General features: G+C 33.8%; 4 protein-coding genes across 4 annotated transcripts; 2 read left to right on the plus strand and 2 right to left on the minus strand.

Moving 5' to 3' along the window:
• Positions 1–2,658: 2,658 nt before the first annotated feature.
• LOC133676989 (zinc finger protein 3-like) lies at positions 2,659–3,231 on the minus strand. The gene has a single exon (XM_062098813.1). It carries the CDS (start codon positions 3,229–3,231, stop codon positions 2,659–2,661), a length of 573 nt encoding a protein of 190 aa, XP_061954797.1.
• A 4,651-nt stretch (positions 3,232–7,882) lies between these two features.
• Positions 7,883–11,717, minus strand: LOC133677429 (26S proteasome regulatory subunit 6B homolog). The gene is made up of 6 exons (XM_062099488.1): positions 11,141–11,717; positions 9,976–10,206; positions 9,478–9,636; positions 9,139–9,291; positions 8,871–8,954; positions 7,883–8,187 (listed from the first exon to the last, which is right to left on the minus strand). Exons 1-6 carry the CDS (start codon positions 11,615–11,617, stop codon positions 8,053–8,055), a joined length of 1,239 nt encoding a protein of 412 aa, XP_061955472.1. The 5' UTR covers positions 11,618–11,717; the 3' UTR covers positions 7,883–8,052.
• Positions 11,718–13,642: 1,925 nt separating this feature from the next.
• LOC133676990 (NAC domain-containing protein JA2L-like) lies at positions 13,643–15,270 on the plus strand. The gene is made up of 2 exons (XM_062098814.1): positions 13,643–14,636; positions 15,122–15,270. The coding sequence occupies exons 1-2, from the start codon at positions 13,643–13,645 to the stop codon at positions 15,268–15,270; spliced, it is 1,143 nt and encodes a 380-aa protein (XP_061954798.1).
• A 1,301-nt stretch (positions 15,271–16,571) lies between these two features.
• On the plus strand, positions 16,572–21,750 carry LOC133677063 (uncharacterized). The gene is made up of 5 exons (XM_062098903.1): positions 16,572–16,736; positions 16,902–18,158; positions 18,273–18,394; positions 18,711–19,427; positions 19,525–21,750. Exons 2-5 carry the CDS (start codon positions 17,039–17,041, stop codon positions 21,478–21,480), a joined length of 3,915 nt encoding a protein of 1,304 aa, XP_061954887.1. The 5' UTR covers positions 16,572–16,736; positions 16,902–17,038; the 3' UTR covers positions 21,481–21,750.
• Positions 21,751–22,608: the final 858 nt, after the last annotated feature.

A 22,608-nucleotide genomic window follows, 5' to 3' on the forward strand; every position in this document is an offset into this window, starting at 1 on the left:
ATCAATATCAAAATTATTTCAAATTAAAATTATATATGTTAGGTTTTAAATTATAGATTTATCAGGTTAACTTACTAGATCAAACAGAGATTAATAACTATATTGTGAATAACTTATTTCACAAAATCTTCACCTAAATATTTGGAATCTAATTCTAGTATGTTAGTTTTGTTAGTTATGGTTATGTGAATATTTACATACTTGATTTAGTTTTTTTTCTAGAGGCATATCAAGATTATATTCCTTTATTTCAAGCAATTTGTAGTTTTAAGATTAAGAATTCAGAAGTAATTTTCTTTTAGTATTTTTATTCCGTGTATTTTTGAATAAGTGTTGTTTGATTGTGTTTTTAAATTGTTATATTTGATTATTGGCCATTCATCACATTGTTGTTTATGTGTTTCTTAAATATGATTAATTATTGGATATTGTTATTTATTTCTTTGAAATTTCTATTTGAAACAAAGAGAAAAGGTTCAAATGAAAAATAAATAAATTGAAGAATTCCAGTAACATGTATCGACTTAATTCATATGATGATATATAATTTGTGCCATTCATCCAATACAAATACAAGCATTAGTAATGGAATAATGTTAAAAGTACAAGATAATTTATTTGTAATTTTTTTAATAACTAATCATACATTATTCATGATTTAATAACTAATATTAGTTGTCAAAAAATAATCTTTGTCAAAATAAAAAAAAAAGAAAAAAACTCATATATATAGAGAAAAGCTTCTTTATGTTTAGGAATATTTATCAAGTGGTCCTAAGAGAAAGACCTATCTCACTTCATCAATATATATAGCAATTTTGTTTTTAAATCTACCCCCACTAGAAAAAAAACTACATAATTACCCTGTGGGTAACTCGAAAGGTTGCAACCTCAGGAGGTTATCCTTAATTCTTGACTATCTAGATTTAAATTTTGAAGCTAATGTCTACAAAATTTTATTAAGTTTATTTAAATACACGAGATTAATAGGGAGGTGCACTTTTAATATTATCTAAACTTTTATTTGTTTGCTGAAAAATAGTTTTTTTTTAAGTGGTTTTCATATAGAAAGTAAATTCTTTAAAAGTGAATTATTTTTCAATATTTAATAGTGTCATGGAAAATAAGATGAAAAATAATTTATTAATAATTTATTTGTTTTCAAGTTTACATGAAGACCAAATCTAGTAGATAAAAGATTTGAAGGATGATGAAATTAAAAACAAAATCTAATTAATTTCATAAATTATATCAAATAAAATAAATAGCAATCGAAATAATGAAAACCAAATCTGACTGATAAAAAAGTTAAAATAGAATGAAATTAAAAAAAATTAATTTTATAAATGATTTTAAATAAGAAAATCACAAAAATAAAGATCAGATCTGATAGATAAAAAATTTTAATTAAAAAAACAATAAGAGAAAAATAAATTTCAGTCAAAAGAACGAGAATCAAAATTAATATAAAAATCAAACTAAATCAAATTCTAAGGGGTGAAATTGAAAAAAAAAAGATTCAAAACACAATATATAATAATGAAAAAACCAAGGATCAAGTTTGATATAATCAACAAATAACAAGATATTTTTAATTTTTCATAACTTCTAAAAAGTATTTTGTATCTAATTCTCCGCATCATCACCAACCAAATTAGGAAGATTTTAGGCTATTAGTGCAAAAAAATCTAGTAAAATAATATAACTACAAAAAGTTTTCATAAAATATTATATTTTAAAATTATTTACTACAATAGAAAATATGATATCAAGTAAATATCGCATTTTAAAACTATAACATATATAAAAAAAAATCAGGATTGGAATTTGCAACATGTTAAGTTTGGCAGCGGCTGCAGCGGTGATTTTAAAAAAAGAAGATGTCCTTAGAGGTTTGGAGACGAAGATGAAAACGAGTTTTGGGTGTTTCAAGGACAATAAACTACTTGCTGGCTTGCAAGCTTTTTGCAGAGACAAGGGGTTGTCGTGTTGGTTTAGAGGGAGAGGAGGAGGCTGTGTGCGTGTGTTCTGTGACTGATAAGTTGAAGAATGCCATAAAAAAAAACTTACAATATGGATGATCTCATCTAAATGATAGAGTGTGTGTATATAGTACAAGCCACCACAAGAACTTGTGGAATAAAACCTTGACTAGCTAGTTTTTACAAGAATTAACAATCCTAGCAAAAAAATTAAACTTATTGTTCTTGTTTTTGGTAGTATAATTTAATTTGTGATTATTAGCTATAAGTTGACACTGTTGCTTGACGGTATAAGGGCACTTTGAACATTAAATTAATTATAATGAAAAAACTATAATATTTCAGGATTTTTTCATTAATTAAGTTCGCGTATTCCTTTCTTGCTAGGAGAGTAATCAGATTAATTTCCCTTAATAACATGTCTTTCTTTTTTTTTACTGTGCACTGTTTGCCAAATTCTCCTCTTCTGAGATTATAAAATCGTCAAGATCAAAACAATACCAAACTCTCAAAGAAGGAAAAACTACACGTGAAAGGAAGGAACACAGCTTTTTGAGAAGGAGATTGTGTACCTCAAGACAATGGGCTAGCTTTAAAATGAAATAGAAAAGTATCATCGAAGAAGGTATAACTTAACATGCATGTAATGCTTATTAATGGCTAGAGAAATGGCTGATTAAAGTTTAAGCGACAACTCAAGTCTTGGCCCTTCTTCCTTCTGATTCTTTGAAGTGCTAGATCCCCCAGTATGGTTGCCATTTGTAAGGATATTGCTAGGCATAGGCTGAAGCCCTCCATTTTGCATATGGGACGAGCTAGGTTGATGGTTCATAATATGTGGCCTTGATGCCCCCCCATCACGCCGTCCACCGGCCTGTCCAAAACCACCACGGAACCAATGGCTATAGGGCTTATGAATCATAGAACTCGTATCAACCCCTAGGTTCTTGCCAAGAGAAGAATAATGCATGGGAGATCTTATTGCCATGTCCCAAAATGGGTATGGTATATAAGTCATATGCTCACTCAGCATTTTGTCCCTCTTCTCTATGGCTCTCTCACGTTTATGGGCATTTTGATGACCTCCTAGTGCTTGTGAAGTGGTGAACTTGTTTTTGCAGTACTTGCATTTGAACATCCGCCTTTCTCCGCTCGAGTTTCCCTCAAAGAAATCCATTAGGCTTAGATCAAGTCTTGATCTATTACTATTCACATTTTCTGCAGCCCTATTTTGCTCTGTGGAAGACATGGCAAGAGTTGATAACAAGGGTTTTATGCTAATGGAGTGAGTTTGAGTTTGCTTATGGCTTTGAAAGAGATGAGGGTGTGAGGTATATATGGAGGAAGAACTGATTTCATATCCTCCATGCATGGAAATATATCTCATATTCCATGTATCATTAAGGAACAGAAATGGCAAGGAACTAATGAATAGTTTTGACCTTTGACTTCTTGTGTCCTTCATGTTTAATTTTCATTTTAGGGTTTCCTTTTCTTCCCTCTTTATTGATGTTAAGGTGTTCTTTTCCAATTTTAGGGCAATGATATGAGGAAAAACAACTTCAATTTGAGAATTAGTTCACCTTTTATTTTTACATTTCAAAAGCGTTTTTAAAAAAATTTAAATTTTTTATTTATTTCAAATTAATTTTTTTTGTGTTTTTAAATCATTTTAATACGCTGATGTCAAAAATAATTTTTAAAAATAAAAAAAATATTATTTTGATATATTTCTGAGCGAAAAACATTTTAAAAAATAACCGCAACTACACTCTTAAACAGGTGCTTAGGATACTTATTGATTTGGCTTTGGAATACGTACATGGTTGCTAACTCTCCTTTTTACATCATTTTGTTTTGTTTTTTAATTTGACTTCATTTTTTTTTGTGAAAGACTTTAAGAATTAAAGTTAATATAAAAAAATATAAATTAATTACCAATTCCACATTAAATTCCCATTTCCTTTTTTTTTTAATCACTCTTCAACCATCCATTAATTAAACTTAAAAGTTAAAACCATCATGTGTAAACTTAAAACCAAGGTTAAATTAAAATCTTTTTCTATAAATAACTAAATACTACATGGTAAATGGTTAAACTTGAGGCTAAGAGAGAAAATTTAAGCACTCATATTCAATTCTTGATTCCCATATCTATAAAAAAGATATTTAGACTCAAATATTTTTCTTGTTTTTGGGGGGGATAAAAGTGGTAATCATACTTATTGAAGTTAATTTATATTTTCTAAGGTTGATTCCTCGTCAGCAAATATTTTCTGGTTTCCCTTTTCAAATCCAATCTTTCTAGGATTTCCTAACTGGCCTTGAGAGTAATTATAACTCTGCATGTGAGAAACAGTAATTGTAAGAAACTATGCTTAATTGTAATTCATTCTAAAAACAAAACACGCTTAATCTTTTCTATGTTGTCTTTGTGCATGTTAATCTCTCTTCTGCACTGTAAGTATCCAATAGTTACAACTTGAACATCATAGGATTTTTCAAACAGTGTTCTTGTTGAAAAATGAGTGAGTTAGAGAGTAAATCTAATTAATACTCCTCCATTACTAATTAAACGTCTTATTTGAAAGTAATTATCATTGCTAAATACTGAATTTGAATGCAATTAATAGGCATCACTATTCTCTTAACTTGTTTTGGAAAGATGATCACTCACATTTCTCGTTTTTTTTTCTCTTCTTTTGATAGAGACTTAGATAAGTTTCCAATTCATTATAACACATGATGGCATGCTAGTTATGGCTATTTAATAAGTTTTTGTTGTTTTGAAACACAGTAGCAGTTGTGTTTTAAAATATTTTTTATTTAAAAATTTATTAAAATAATAATTTTTTATCTTTTAAAAATTATTCTTAACATAAACATATTAAAAAAATTTAAAAATATTTAAAAAATTAATTTTAAATAAAAAATAATTTTAAATTTTTAAAAAATACAATCTCAACCGTATTTTAAAACAATATCTTAACAACAGTTATACTCTCTATAAAAGGACTGTCCAAAATATTTTCAGTTTCTTGACGTCCAATGAACCTTCAAGACAATTTGTGAGTGAGATTATTCCTTGATTGAAAAAGAAAATCATTTGTTAACTTGCCATAGACACATGATTCATTGATTCTACCGCCAAAACGAAGCGGGCTCCTGGAGATTGAGATCATTAATAACCGTTGACTACACGGAGACCATAAAGCCTTGACCACTATCCCATTTCTTTCTTCCTTATTCTAGTACTCGTTTATACTAACACTGTACCGCGGATCAAAAAAACTTTTTAGCATAATAAATAATAAAAAATCTTCAGATTATAAAAAATTATTTACTATTATTATTAAATCTAATTCAGAAAATCAACTTTAAAAATTTTGGACCTAATTTCTTATCTAACTCTAATTTATAATTAAATTGTGTGAACATGACTTAGTCGATTTCGTTGGTTCAAAGATAACCTAGTAAAAAAATATAAAAATAAAATTAAAAAAATAACAAAAAAAAATATCTCAACCCAACTCCTTGCTTAATCTAGTTATTAAATTAAATTGTATGAGAGTCTCCTCGACATGATCTAGTTAATTTAGTCGGTCTAAAAACAACTCAACCTGACTCCTTATCTAACTATGTTTAAAATAAAATGTGCAGGGGTTGACTCGATATGACTCAGTTGATTTGATCGTTTAAAAAACAATCTGAATGACTGTTAAAAGAAATAAGGATGAGATTAAGGAAAAAAATAACAAAATTAAAAGAAAAAAAAGGGGGAGGAACATCTACTTTACTATTCATATAAACAATAAAACAAGTGCAATTCACCTGAGTTGTTTTATTACAGAGAAGAATACTTTTCCTCCTTTACTGGTAATTGGTCAATTTTATAAGTGTTGTTGCATGAAATGTTTTGATAGTGTTATTAAACTTAGTTTAATATGGTTGGTAAACTTGGTGTTCCATCAAAATAGCCCTCGGATTGGATTGAGTTTCAAATAAAATCGAATAAGAGTTGTTATGTTAGGACCTGATCAATTGGATGATTCACTACTAACTTAGTCGATCCGATTAAAACCTGATTTAACTTTTTCAAAAAAAATTGTCAAAAACACTAAAATCAAAATAAACCAAACAACCTTTCTTGAGTCCATATCCATTTATTGTTTTTGGTGACATGAATGGTAAGCACACCTTAATGAGACTTTTCTTGTTAAAATATAGCATATCAATTATTTTCTCTATCTTTTTTTTAGCACTATCCCTTCCCTTAAAGTTTAGGAACCGAGACGTAAAAGCAAATAAAGTTTTAATAATGAAAACTGAAACCCATATAGAACAAATAGTAAAAATGAAAAAGTAAAAAATCACATGGCCTAAATTATAATTTTTCACAAAAAAAAAAGGTTTTTGACATCACAGGCACCAATATAATGATAATTTTTTTTTTTTTTTTACAATGCGAATATAATTTAACACACAAACCAAAATAAATTATTAGGCATATGAAACAATGTAAAAGAATGAAATTAAAAAAAAAAGAAGCCAAAACAATATTTTCTTAGGAAAAAAGAAAGGAAAAGGACGAGCCAGGCACACAGAGGTATAAGAGAATGAACAATACAAGGCGATGTTCTTTTAGTAAATAGTTAATTGGCGTGTTGGACTCATAAGACTAATTAATTGTTTCTCAACAGAATAAAATATTTTTAGATTAACTAATTATTTTATTTGAACGATTTTTCTCGATGCATCCAACTAAATTAAATTCATGACCCCTAGCTATTATTAGTTAGTAGTTTTCTTGCCCTACTACCCTACTTGTAATATCTGGTTTTACTAACCTAGAACCTGACCCCGACCGTGTTAGTGGAAAAACTCGGTATTTTTTTTTAAATAACTTTAATTTAGTTTTTTTTGTGTTTTATTTAAAAATAAAACACCTTGAATCGACTAGACCACCAAACCCATAATGTAAGCCTAAAACCAAGTAGATGTTTTTTTTTTATCCTTAAATGTAATGCCACCAATTAAAATTGTTAGTCCTAATATTTCTTATTAAAACATTTTAGTACCTTTGATAAAATTGAAACGGAGAGGTATGGTTTCATACTTTGAAACTCTTTCAAAATGACGGGTAGGACTTTCTAGGCCATCCCAGTCCCATTACCCGTCAAGCATTCTTCATGGGTATTTATCAGAACGGATATGAAACGGAGAGGTATGGTTTCATACTTTGAAACTTTTTCATCCCTATCTCAGAATTGGGCACTTCATCAAGAAGCCCAGCCCGTAAACAAGTTATGTTGGTTTCAAGCTAGGGCCCTGCTGCTAAACTGATAGCAAGAATCATTATATGTAATCTACAGCAGCATTTTCTAGTTTTGATGATGGAGACAAAACTAGGTAGCTGACTGCATCCTGATCACTAATGCTACCCTTTTAAAAAATACCTATGAAAGTAAGGACAGAAGCAGAGCACGAAGTTGAGAGTGCCGGAAAATATGTGACCTGAGAAACCCTGAAGGCAGGGTTCACAGGCATGGCAGCTCTGACACAGAAAACTGGATTTCTACCTGCCAAACAAAGGGCTACAACTGCCTAAACACCTAGTCCGCCTTGTTTAGATGCATCTTTTTCCATCCTTCAGTTGATCAAGCAATCTAATCGCCTATTATTGGAGTTAACCAGCAACCCTATCCTGGCTGATCCACATTTCTAGGCCACATCACTAACAGTTCTTTTCCTTTACACATTCACTTGTCAAGGAGATGGCATTCTTAAAGAAACATAGCATGTCTACCATTCATAAGCTACGATTGGCAAACAGTCAAACCCCTAACAAATTGCGAGAGAAGTGATAATGTCCTGCTTCATAAATCATCTAAACACGAATGTAAAACAGAAAATGACTCCAAATGCATATAAAACCAAACTACATAATGCAATCTTCTTCTCAATATCTTACAGAACAAAATCAAAAGGTGAGCAGATTGTTTGTTGCCTACATAACTTCACCAACATGAGCAACGAGTTGTATGATAAATGATGTGCGTGCTTCCAGATCTCACTTGTAGAACTCAAAGTCAGTGTCAGGCTTCTTCACATTGGTTCGGTAGCCTTTCTCAAAGTCCTTAGGAAGTATGACATACCTGTTCTTGCGAACTGCATGCATGCCTGCTTCTTGGCAAATAGCTTGAATCTGTAAACAGCCATTCAATTGCAGGTGATAACAAGAAATTTAGTCAGAGCCAAAATTAGCATAGAAAGGTATGGCGAGGGGGAATTGCTTTTGAACCCCTCTTCCCATTAACAATCTAAACCTCTCTCATTTCTAATATCCACCTTATTTCACAGTTGAAAACCTTCATACACGAGCTAAGGGCCCAAGGGAGAAGAACAGGCCACAAATTGAAAAGTTTATAAAATACCAAATGCATATCCACAATTATCCACAATGTATGGGATGCATAACCTAATCCCAAAAATTTGCTACATCACATTCCTTGTAATGCAATATTCTGGTAGTATCACTGTGCAAGAGTTCTATGAAGTCTAGTTACCCACATTATCCCTAATAAAAAGCATCTTACAAGAAATTAATTAGCTTGACATTAAAGAACCACTAAAGACATCTACTGAACTTTATGACCTTATCTGTGACAAACAAAACCATAATATATAGCTTTAACTTTATATCCAACCTCTGATTCCTACAAGCCTTTGTTTTCCTTCCCAAATAAACCAGAACCTCAATGATTATAAGATCTCCATAGGGGAGTAGCACTGAAGAAATCAGGTGAAAGAAAATATGCAAAATGCATAAGAAAGAAAATGCAGGTTTGAAAAACCAGCTGCTTACAAAAAATTGCAAAAGCAACTAACCTCAGCAGCGCTAATTTTATCGGGTCGAGACACATAATCCTCCAAGTCCACCTCATCACTTAAATTCATTTTTGCAGTGCAAACCTGCACAAAAACAAACCACCTCAAAGTAAATTCCACTGAATCCAGAATGCCAATACATTGTGAAATAAGATGCTGTGAAACAATGATGTCAGAACATAAGAAGATGTTCAAAGAGGATGAATCCATCAATCTTATAAAATATGAGAAATAACATATTGCCATTTGAAACATACAAGGAAATTACCTGGAAAACAAGCCTCTTCTGCCGTCTATCAGGCAAAGGAAATTCAATTTTCCGGTCAAGTCTTCCAGGACGCAGAAGTGCAGGGTCCAAAGTGTCAGCCCGATTAGTTGCCATTATGACCTTGACATTTACCGTCTGATCAAACCCATCCATCTATAGCAGAATTCAATCATCAACAAAAGTAGATAACTGATCATTAAGGCAACCAACATAACATGTGCATCATAATGAAGCTACTTATGGTTGGAACAAAAAACCCTTTTAAGTATAAAAACACGACTTTACATGCCAGACAATTTTTTTTATTGTGAATTATGTAAAGATTTTCATCACACATACCTGATTCAGGAGCTCCATCAGAATACGCTGAACTTCTCTATCAGCTCCAGTTTGAGCGTCAAACCTAGCAGTAGCAATAGCATCTACCTCATCAATAAAAATAATTGCAGGGGCATTCTCTTTAGCAAGACGAAAAACATCACGAACCATGCGGGGACCCTGGAATAAATGAAGGGAAAAGACATTATAATGGGGGTGCAAATGTAGGCAATCATCACCAGTCAAGTATGTCCACAAAGTAAGGCTACCAAATGTCAAGAGACTTCTCAAAACAATGATTCTGCTTTTAATTCCTCAGATGGATATCACATGACACAAAGAAAAGATTATCAGGTGGATTTAGAGAGGAATGAATTACATGATTCTATCTTTATCAGGGAATAGACAACTAATTTCAGATTCTAAGAACTTTTGTAAGAAGAGCTAAAACATGCAAATAAATTAAACTGTTAATGATAACTCAAATAATTTAACACCACCAGGACATGCAAAGCATACCTCGCCCAGATACTTCTGAACAAACTCAGAGCCAACAACTCTAATAAAGGCCGCTGTTGTATGATTAGCAACGGCCTTGGCAAGCATAGTTTTTCCAGTTCCAGGAGGACCATAGAGCAAGACACCACGAGGCGGGTCGATACCAATTTGTTTGTACAGCTCATGGTGAGTTAGTGGCAACTCAACTGCCTCACGAATTTCCTGCTTTTGAATGTCACATCCTCCAATGTCCTGGCAATATCATAGAAGAATAGGAAACATGTGTCAGTTGAGATTAGATTCTTGAACTCAAATGAGAAACTAAATGACACAAAGTAATGAATATTGCAGCTTGTGGCCCTATGTCACTTGATCATTAGTGCAAGAACTAGAAATCAAAACATACACAGTTCTCTAGATTCCAGTAGTTAAAAAAATCTCAAACCAACAATTACAAATAAAAAAACTTAAAGAAGCCCCCATTAAAACAAAATTAAGGCCTAAGAGAAAAAACAATAATCAGGCTCCAACTACAAAAACTCACAAAGAACAAAATCTGACTTCTTTTCAGAAAACCCATATATTTAGCAACAGCAGTGTTCACGTGAAAACAATTTATCCACAAGGGTACCGAACCCAGCAAAAAACTACAAAATAAACCCTAAATGAGACTATTTTTAGAAATTGTAAAAGTCAAACCCCTAGTTAATCAATCAGCAATTTGGGTATACAGCAAACTGTAATTCAAAAAACAGAACCAATATACAAAACCCCAATTTTTCATAACCCTAATTAAAGAACCCCTAGCTACTCAAACACCAAATTAGTAACTTAAAAAACCCAAATCCCAACCAAAAGAAAATTCCTAAACCAGATTTATTGAAGCTTACTTTATTGAGTAACTAATGTCAACTTAGGTAAATATTGAAACTCTTAAACCAAATTTACAAACCCAAATTAAAAAAAAAAACCAATTCAATCAATCACCAATTTACCAATCGAAATGCCCCAAAAAACCCTAATTTCAAAAATTGAACCTTACATCACAAACACAATCTTTCCCACCCTAGCAAACCATAAAAACCCTTAACCCCAAATTACCAAACCCTAGCTAGTCAAATCACCAAGTTACAAATTATAAACACCCCAAATTCAAAAACCCACAAATCAAAAGTTTATCACTTACATTATAAGTAACATCAGGTTTCTCACTCTGACTAAGCAGAGAAATACTAGAATCAGCCTCCGGCGGCAGAACATCAACGAGAGCATTAGAGTGACGATGCAACGCCACAGAAGCCGACGGCTTCAACAACTCTCTATTAATCGTACTCAAAATCCTGACATAATAATTCGAACCCGTAGTAGACCCAACAATCCCATTATTCTGATCCACCATCTCCATAAACTGCCCGATTACAAGCGGCACCGACTGGATCCGCTTCACCTCTTCCTGCGCACGGAGGAGTTCTCGCTTTAAATTCTTCTGTTCATCTTTCACATACTCTTCTTGAATTTCGATGAATTCGAGCTGCCTTTGGAGAGACTTTAAGCGACTGTAAAGATCGTCGTCTTCGATGGGTATGGTTGATGGGTCCAGTACAAGGTCGGATCTTGGCTCCGTGGCTGGGGCGGGTTTCGGGTCTAGTACCATCGCCGACATGATAATGATTGATTGATGTGTGGGGAAGAGCAGAGGAGAAGAGCAGAAAAAGAAGAAGAGCCGAGCGAGCTTGGGGTGTTGAGCAAGAAATCTGCGGGAGAAGTTTTATTTATTTATTGGGTGCAAGGAGATATGGAAAGAGGCAGGCTTTAGATGGGCTGCAAATTATCGGATTTTACTGGGCTTAGATGTATTAGGCCTTGTTTATTTGATGACCCATATATTTATGTGTTTAATATTAAATGCACGGTTAAAATTATATTTTTTCAATTTTTTATTAGTTTATTAAAATTAATTTTAAAACACTAATTTAATTTAAAAAAATTCTGGTTCATTGAGATTATTTGGTTAACCTTTATTATTTAAAGGATAGTACTTTATTTGTTTTTTTATATGATATCAATCATGACCAAATTTGAATTGGGTTTTTATCCTGGTTAATATATTATTTGGTTTAATTAAAAATTCAACTCATATAAGGTTTTCTAGATTAATCAAATGGGCGGTCCAAATTTAATAATTATGCATTTTAATGTTGTAATTAATAAATTAGATGATTAAAAAATATAATAATATAAATAAATAAATAAATATTATGAGCTCGCACCTATTACCATGTCAATACGGACCAACCTATGCTTACCTTTACTTTTTTTTTACGTTTTAAATATAGTTTATTTGTGTTTCAGAATTTTTGGATATTCTGGTTATATAATCATATCAACGTAATTTTTTTTTAATGTTATGAGAATAGATTTAGTGATATAGTAAAGCAAACAAAGATTATTAGGTTCATATTTTCATAAATAATTTTTTATCCCTTTGCTAATTAAATTTTATTTTCAATGTCACTCATATTTTTGTATCAAATTTAGTTTTTATTTTTCTAATTGTCATTTATTTTTTTATTGTGTTTTTCCCTCAGTTTCATCATTTACCATTTTATTAATATACAATTTTATTTAGTTGTTTTTTTAGGATTTATCTTATATAAGGTTGGTCCTAAACTCATGACTAGGGTCATGAGTTTTGAATTTTAGTATAGGTTGATTTTAGTTTTTTTAGGTCTTTTTATAAAATTAATTTTTTTTTAATTTTATCATTTAACATTTGATTTATTAATTTTATGATTTTTTATTATTTTTTTACTTTTTTTTCTATGAGTTTATTCCAATCTTATACCCGTGATCACATGATTAATGAGTTTACCTAGGTTGACATAGATTTTTTTTACTTTATTTTAATTAATTTTTTCTGTTTCACTCTTGAATACCGAATTGTTTTAATTAATTTTTTCTAGTTTCATCCAAGAAATAAAAAATAGGAGAAAAATAACTTTTTCCTTCCTCTAACTCACTTTCCTCCCTGTTAGGGTGGTTATAAATATGAAAATTTGTATTACAAAAGAAGTATAATTATGATGATTTTTATTGTATTAAAATATTATTTATAAATATTTCTAATTAATATCCTATGAAGACTAATATATATTAACTAGAATTATTAAGATTTGTGTATATTATATTTTTTTCTTAAAAAAAAGTTGCCATTATGTATAAGGAATATTTAAAACCAATATAGAGATATTTAGAAAATATTAATCAGATATATACCGATGATGGCGGGGAAACCTGCGGAAAGCTAGCATTGTTGTTGAGGGAGAAGAGGAAGCCTATAGGAATGGAAGCAACATCAACCACTTTTAACCACCATATCGTTGCAACCGTTACCATTCACATTGTCTTCTTCCACCATGCATATCGTTGCAACCGTTTAAACAATCCACCCGTGTTTTGGAATTTACCCTAAAAATATTAATTAATATATATTAGACAACTTATATTTAATTGGATAATCCGCAGTATATCTGTAATAATCCTAATTAAACCAAACACTAAACTGATTCCTTGGCTCTCTCCCTATATATAAACCAGTTGATCTCTCCTGATGAAAAAAAAACCCTAGCAGCAGCTCTCTTTACAATTGATCAATATCGTAACCCTAATCATATTCTTGTGTTGCACAATGCAAAACGGTCTTCCTCGCCCACCTCCCGGATTCAAGTTCGTCCCCACTGAAGAAGAACTGATCAGCTATTATCTACACAACAAGGTTCATGGAAGATTACATGGGGAAGATGCCACCTTGATCAAGGACTACGATCTTTATGGTGAAGAAGAACCCTGGGAAATATTCAACAAATTTCAGGGTCACAAGTTTGGTGACAATGGGCTTTATTTTCTTACAACGTTACATAAGAAAACAACCAATGGTATTAAGAATATGAACAGAAGTGTTGGTACTCATGGCGGTACCTGGCATGGTGATGGTGGCAAGGAAGTAAAATCCAGTGAAGGAGTTGTTATTGGAACGAAGAAAAGATTTCGATACCACAAACATGGAAAACCAGTCAAGGATGGTTGGATACTGTTGGAGTATGGTTCAGAATCTATTTCTGAAAATATTGTGATCTCTCAGCTCAAGAAGAGTGAACGTGGTTCTTCAAATAAGGAACCAACCTCAAGAAAAAGGAAACACATCAATGCAGAAGTTTTTGAAGTTGCTGAAGATGATGACATACTCAAGATCATGCAAAGCATAGTGCTCAACTCTATACCTATAAGGTCACCAGCTCTGGAACCCCAGCAGATTATCCAGAATCAGGACATGTGGCTTGAGGCTGCAACAGTTTCAATGGAGCTTGGGGCATCCGTGACCGTCAACTCGGGACCTGATCTGTCACAAGCTCAAGAACCGCAGCAGATTACTGCAAATCAGGAGATGTGGCTTGAGGCGGCTTCTGTTGCATGGGAGAATGATGGAGTTTTCTCTACTGCATATTCTTTTGATGATGAGATATCATTCGTCAACGGTGAACCTGTCGGATTGCAATTCGAGCCTGGGCTTGGAAACTTCATTCAAGAACCAATGATCAATGAACATCAACAGATGGCTCTTGCATGTTTTAGCGGCAATCATGAGGAAAAACCTATTTCAGTCGAGGATTATGAGTTGATGGGTCTATCGGAAGCTACCTTTCAATGATCTGAATACTGTTCAGAGTTTCAACGAGGATCCAATCATCAGCACTGAACCAATAATGGCGGGCAATGAAGATGTTAGATATTAATTAAAATTCTTGTGTAAGTAGAATCATTGATAAAGAGGATTTGTGTTATACTAGTTAATTAAAATCTTTATTTAATTAGTTCGTTAGAATTCTTATTAGATTATGATAATTAAATGTTTTAATTTTCAAAGTATTCAAAATTTTAAGAGTGTTGAATGTAATGAATAAAAGCTTGCGATGTTAAATAATTGATTGTTTAGTCTTTTCAACAATTAATGATATCAGAGCTTTTCAACCATATTGGTATCATAGCTTTCCAACAGAAGAATCACACACCATTGAAAATCAGAAGATCATGGGGCTTGGAGTTAATTTGCCGCTCTACTGAAGATTCTTCCAATAACTTTGGGTTTATGATTGATGAAAGTCAACAGATGGCTCTCTTGCAATAGCTGCAATGGCGATGAAGGGTTTTAATTTCCCTGCTGCCGTTGTTTGCGAGAACACGGCAACTTCTGACAATGCAGTACCGCCAGAAGGGAGAGCTGTCCCGTTATGGATGCTGGCTTCATCCAGCACTTGAAGAATGAGCCCAATTGCATGGTTTGCTAACTTCCAAGCATTGCAAATGGAAGAACGCTATATGAAGATGATCAGGTACGTTGATGAGCTTATGGCCATGAAGTCTGGACCTATTTCCTGACTAGAGTAGTGATTTTTCATGTTAGTTTTTTACAGGATTATTTTTAACACTAATTAAGTTCTGTTGCTTAGGTTTCTTCTTTTCTTTTCTTTTTCCTCAAAGGTTCTTGTACTTGGTTCACAATTTGTAAACTTGAATTTACTAATCAATATATCTGTTTTGTCTGTCCTCTTATTTTCTTTCCGAGGCTTGACAATGGTGAAAGTGCCGGACCATATTGTTAACTCTATACTATTTTGACCTTAACTTGGTTAAAAGTTGTAGGGTGGCGGCCTAGTGGACTCAAATTTGGAGGGACATTTTGGTTATAACTTGGAAGAATGGAGATTTCTTGTTATGCTGCAATGACAATGAGAGCTGTTCAAGTGTTATAACTGGTTGCGTGTAGAAATAGAAAGTAGTAGAAAATGGCTCTTCACGTCTCTGACCTCTTCAGCTTCTTTACATGGTATTTTCATCAATTATTTTGTAAAAAATATTTTTTATTTAAAAATATATTAAAACAAAATAAAAAATTAAATTTTAACAAAAATAGATTCAACCTCGATGCCAAACAAATACTAGCTAAAATTTTTTCTGTTATCAAATTTTGAAAATACTTGTTCGTAGGAAAGAATGGGAGATCACAAAAGGGAGTCTGATAAGAAATTAGAGGAACATTTACCATAGAAGGTCCACCAACTTGATTTTTCTTTACCTGTGGTGATTTTGGCTTAATATTTTTTTTTGTTTTCAAGCTAAACGCAATTTTGGAACAACCTGTGCATGATTGTTGTTTTCCTGGAACAGTCTTGGGACATTGTAAATTATGATTTCTGCATAGCCATTTGCTGTTGGGGTTAGCCCAGTTGTCAATTGCAATGAAGTGGAAGCAAGACTTTTCCTATCCCATGCTGTAACAAGTACTACTACAGAAAAAAAAGAATTATATGATTCAACATCACTGCTAAAAGAACAAGTAAAATTGTGATTTCTGCACTGTTTATGTTGTTATTCAAGATCAAGTTCTGATTAAAAAAATGCCTCTCAAGGAGGACTTTTCAGAGCGAATTTTTCTATACTTCATTTCTTGGAAGTAAAGTCAAAGACTACCTGTCAATCCCTGATAAATTAATGTGATTTCTATATATTATATATATACACGATTTCGATATCACTGCTGAAAGACAAATAATATAGTGATTTCTGCACTGTTTATATGTTGTCATTCAAGATCAAGTTCTGATCTCTAGAGAGTAAACACATCCTTATGATGCAGTCGTCGTTTATTGTATAAATCTTGATTTGGAGAAAGTTTGGACGATTTAAACGAGTTTATCATTGGATAGAGCTGGGTTGCTTATGAGGTCAGCACACTGATATCTAACGAGATTATGCCTAAATTAGATTCAAAAGTTTCTTTTAACTTAGAGTTTTTTTTATAGTTTAGTTCTGTGATTTTAGAGCTTGGAAGCATTAAGTTTTTTTTTATCGTTACTGAATTTTTCTTATTTCAATTCATGGAAATAAAGTCAATGGACTGCCAGTTGCATGAAGACATTTACCAGCATCGAGGAAGCAGCTGGGATGCCATTGGCGTCTTTTAATATTATTTTACTCCCGAGAAAACAAAACATTTGATTCAGCTCATCAGATTTTGTTGCTTACAATGGCCAATCTTCTCTTCAATAAATTGATGGAGAGTGCCAAGGCAATTGAAGGTGGTAATCTGGATCTTGCAGAGTCACTTCTGGAGGAAATCAGATATCTAGTTTCTACAGAACCCAACATAGCAACAAGGAAGGTTGTGAAAAACTTTGCAGAGGCTTTAGTCCGGCGAGTCAATGGACTGCATCCTCGATATCCTTTGCCGTTAGTACCTTCCTCAAATCTAGAGGACTTCTACAATTATGTATTTTATCCTTTCTACTGGTTTTCTTACTTCACCACCACGCATGCCATCCATGCCTTTCGCACTGGAAATAAACCACTCCATGTTATTGATTTCTCAGTCATGCTATACACCTCTTTGTGGCATGATTTGATGCGAGATCTTGCGAATCAGCCTGGTGGCCTGCCATCTTTTCGGTTGACCAGCATCGTGCCGAAACTGTCAAGGAATTTTGACTACCTACAACAAATACGCAGCAAACTCACTCGAGCTGCTGAACGGCTCAGGGTTGATTTTGAGTTGAGACAAGTGGTGGCCAATAATGCGAAAGAAATCATTGAATGTTGTGTGTCTAAGATCAGAGGGACAAGGGAGGATGAGATGCTAGTCGTCAGATGGTCGTTTTCACTTCACAAGTTGCTTTCACAGGAAGGTGCCCTTGATCAGGTGCTCTCAAAGGTGAAGGATTTGAAACCAGACATCATGATAATTGTCGAGCAGGAAGCCAATCATAACGGGTCTGATTTCATGGACCGGTTTGTCAAGTCATTTCAATACTACTCCACTATTTTTCACTCACTAGAGGAGGACAACTTCTACCGCGATGTGGATGGCATGGAGTTGTGGAAGAGGAATTTCAGACGGCAAATTGGGAACGTGGTGGCATGTGAGGGCATTGACAGGGTCGAGCGGCATGAGTCATTGTATCAATGGCAAGAGCGGCTATTGCATGCTGGGTTTCATCCAATGCAACAGTGGTGGAAGAACGATAGACATACTCTCCACTTGAAATACAGAATACAAGAGAAGGATGGACATCCTATGCTATATCGGCACAATTGCCCACTTGTTGTCACCTCGGTTTGGAAACACTCTGACCCATCTCAGTTCAGTGATGGTGAATTACCTTATTCCAATCTTTTCCTTTCTGTTATGTTATCCCCATACCGATGTTTATGCTCATAAGTTTGTGGTTTTATGAAATGTGGACAACTGGTAATCTCTTTGACAGGTTCTATCACATTACAAGATGTAACTATGTTCCCTCTAGCTGAGAAGTCTGACTTGATGACTTCTTCTGAGTCTGTGGATGAACAAGCAGATGATAGGGAAGACAGTATGTGGTCTCCAAGGGTAGCTTTCTAAGTTTCCAATTACTTTCCTCTAGTTTGCAGTTTCAGTTTGAATCTTCTTGTTTTTTGATGGAATGAATCCTCCATCGTCCTGTAGTTTCTTTAAACAAAATTGGTGAAGATCCGCATCAGTAACCTAATTTGATTTCTGATACTTATTGTGCTGTTAAAATATAGACATTCATTGATGGAAAATTGGTGACAGTTCTACATTAATTTGCGAGACTTAATTTAGTTAATCTCATACATTGAAATCTGCTGCTTCTGCTGTTGTTAATTACTGCTATAATATTAGAATTCTTGTACTATTCTTTCAGGGCTTTTTGATGGATCAAATAGGTGCTTCAGCTAATCTATATGACATATTGGAATATGTATGTCATGTACATAAGTTTCCACTGGCATTGACATGGATTTCCCATGGTGGGGAGGGTAATGCAAATTCAAATGGGAAACGTATTCTACAGATTGAGGATATGGCTTGCTATGTAAACAGTTGCTGGAAGAACAGATTTGTTGATGGATATGTGGAGTGCTATATTAAGGAAGGGCAAGGTATTGCTGGTAAAGCACTTCAATCGAATTTGTATTTTGTTCCTCATATTTCTCTGCTGGATGCGGTCGATTATCCATTCGTTGACTATGCACATAAGTATTTCCTTCATGCTGCTGTTGCAATCAAGCTCACAAGCACCTATACCAGCACCAGCATCAACGATTACGTAGTAGAATTTTTTCTCCCTCCTCACTTGAAAGAAAGTTCAGAACAACATCTTTCAATAAATGGACTCCTATGCACCTTGCAGAAGAAATGCGGTAATTTGTGGAAACTTTGGTGTATGGAAACAAATAAGCTTAATGGCTCCAGAGCAATGCTTGGGGAGGTAGGTGTCTCTAGCATCCCACCAGCAGCTGTTTCTAGGAGCTCTCAACTGGTACTATCAGATGGTATGCCAAGCATAAATGAAATCATGGAACTAGACATATCTAACCAGACCAGTGATGGGATGGAAACACTTCAGACTCTTGAACAGGTGATTGTCTTAACTGAGTCTATATCATTGTATTATTGGCTATAAATAGCTTCATGCTTCATGTGGTTAATTATCCTTCTTGTCAATCTCCTGACAGGAAGTCAGACAACAATATGCAATGGCTACTCCTGGTATAAATGCTGAAAGAGAGTTGCCTAGAAATGGCAATGCCAACCGAGACATGGTCATTAACAAAAAACGAAAGGTATCCAGTGTGTGGGAGGGATTTAAGAAGCATGAAGGAAAATATGGTGAAGCATGGGCAACATGTAAATATTGTAATAAGCGGTATCGTGCTGAAAGCACGAGGGGAACTTCAAATTTACATAAACATTTACAAAAATGCTTGTCCAAGAGACAGGGAGGAGCAGAACAACAATCATCACCTCTGGTTGAATCTGATGATTTAATAAGTTCCATCCAAAGAAATTTTGTGTTCGATCAAGAAAGAAGTCATCTAAACATCGCAAGAATGATGATTAAGCATGGATATCCACTGGATATGGTTCAGCATGCGTTTTTCGAAACTTTTGTGAAGAATTTGCAGCCAATGTTTCAACTTCATTCGAAAGACATGGTTGAAGCTGATGTTCTTGCTATTTATAGACAAGAGAAGGAGAAGCTCATCAGATGTTTCAATAACCTCTCTTGTCTGTTCTGTTTAACAATTGAATTGCTGTCGTCTGACGACAGAAAGATGACATACTGTTGCTTGACCTTGCATTTCATTGATGATGAATGGAAGCAGAAGAAGAAGATTCTTGCTTTCAGGAATCTACAGGGCAATTACGATGCAGAAACTATACAAGAAATCATTAGAAGTGTGCTTATAGAGTGGGGCATTGGCAAGAATTTGAATTTCATATGGTTAAATATTGCTCCTCCAAATGATCAGATGATTGGAGAATTAAAGAGTAAGCTTTCTGACCAAGACTCACTTCTCAATGGGGATGAATGTTTTTTATCTTCTTATGCACAAATTGTTCATCTTCTTATTCAAGATGGACTTTTCGAGATAAAGAGTGTTCTTTGTAAGATTAGAGAATCTATTGCATATGTCAATGGAACACAAGATAGAAGAGAAATGTTTCAGAAGGCAATCAATCAACTGAAGTTGCAAGACAAGAACAAGGCTTCTCTAGATGTTCCTACAAGATGGGATACCACCTTTTCGATGCTCGAGAATGCATTAGACTTAAGAAATGCCTTTGCTTACCTTGAACAAACTGACAGCGAATTCAGAGTGAATCCATCCGTGGAAGAGTGGAGCATATCAACGATCATACTGGACTGCTTGAAAGTGTTGATATTGCACGAGTCCGCAAGCAATGCTTCTACAGGCGTAGAATTGTATTTCCTGAACGTTTGTGGTGTCTATAAGAATTTGATACAATGGAAGAGGAGCCAACATGCATTTGTTCGCTCGATGGCAGATAGAATGCTGGTGAGATTTGATGAGTTTTGGAGCAAGTTTTGCTTGGCTTTGGGAATCTTAACAATTCTCAACCCATGCTTTAAACTTGATGTTGTGGACTACGGCTACAGCCAGATTTATGGCAGTGATGCAAACTTATTCTTGCCAAGACTCCATAACGATCTTAAAAGGGTGTACCATAGATATTCTAGTGACTCCAGTAATCCGGAAGCATCCACTTCCACTCTTGCTGATGTGAATTGCTGCACATCATTTAATCCAACTTCTGAAGATATGCTTCAAGGATTCAGGGCGTGGCAGAAGCGTAAATATGAAAGCAATTCGCTGGATTCGCAGAAGGTTGAACTTGATCAGTATTTAGAGCAACCTCCAGAAAACTTGAGTAAGGATTATAATGTCTTGGAATGGTGGCATGCCAATGCTCCAAAATTCCCAATACTCGGAAGAATGGCTCGTGATTTCTTTGCAATTCCTGTATCAACTATTGTTTCAAAATCTTCTGCAGCTGAAGAAGCAGCGAAGATGAACTCAACCTTTAATCACGGACGTCCTGAAATTGTAGAGGCTTTAATATGTGGGAGGGATTGGCTGGAGAGTCCTTTGCAAGTCCTCTTTTAAAAAAAATACTCCCATTTCTAGTGTTTTTTTTTTTTTGTGTGGGGGGTTGCTATTTTAAGTAATTCTACTGTTATTATAAAATGCAGCTAGAAATATTTTACACATTGGATTGGTGCTGTATATTCAGTGGTATCACTCTTTTCTTGTTTAATGTGGGCATTGTATTCAGCCAGAGTATATGTGTGTGTTTATATGTTATATTCAACTCATGTAGAGTTTATATAGCCATACAACAATAAAAATAAATAGAATAAAACAAATTATACAAAATACTTAATCATCTCTTAATTCATTTAATTCCTTGATTATTTCCTTTTATCTTTTAAGAAAATAATTAAGAATATTTATTTTGATTATTTACTTGACAATACCACTCTTTTCTTGTTTAATGTGGGCAAGTGTTTGTTATTGTATATTAAGATTAGTATCCAGGATATAAAGAATAAATACAAAAAAAGACAAAAACTTATTTGATTGAAGAGTGAGATTGAGACAAAAATATAAAATAAATCTATCTCTGTGTAATATTTTTTTTTGTAATTTAAAAACAAAAAATATATAAAAAAAACATGTTTATTTTTATCCAACTATCATTACCTCTTCTATCCCGAAACAATAACTGATTCTTGTTCATCATTTTCTTTTCATGTTATCACTAGCAAAGACATACTCTCAAGAGACAAGAGGAGTGAGAACGCCTAGTTTATATCAGGTTTCTCCATAAAAGAAGATCTAATTAATCACCCCACCGGTGTGCAAAAGCCTTGCTGCTGTTGTCCAACCTATGGTTTAAGAGGATTTAAGCGCGATCCAGTATGTTTGATGCTGGTAGCTTAGATTGATGGGAGAGAAAATTTAGTATGCTTCATGGTCCATCCTGTTAACATTTGCTGGGCCTGGATTGAATATGTCAACGGAACACGAGAGGAAAAAAGAAACAGTAACAACAGCAGCAGCATAACTGTCATCAATTTCCAGTCCTCCAAAATCAGAAAGCCAATGCCATAGCTGTTGTAGCACAGCATTCATCATATAGTATTCCCAGATCATCTTAAGAAAATCCCTGCCTTTTGCTAAACTAGTTCTTGAATGAAAACAACATGTGGCCAAACCCCTCCCACCACATAA

This window comes from Populus nigra, chromosome 17 (genome assembly GCF_951802175.1).
Source record: "Populus nigra chromosome 17, ddPopNigr1.1, whole genome shotgun sequence".
Classification (NCBI taxonomy): domain Eukaryota; kingdom Viridiplantae; phylum Streptophyta; class Magnoliopsida; order Malpighiales; family Salicaceae; genus Populus; species Populus nigra.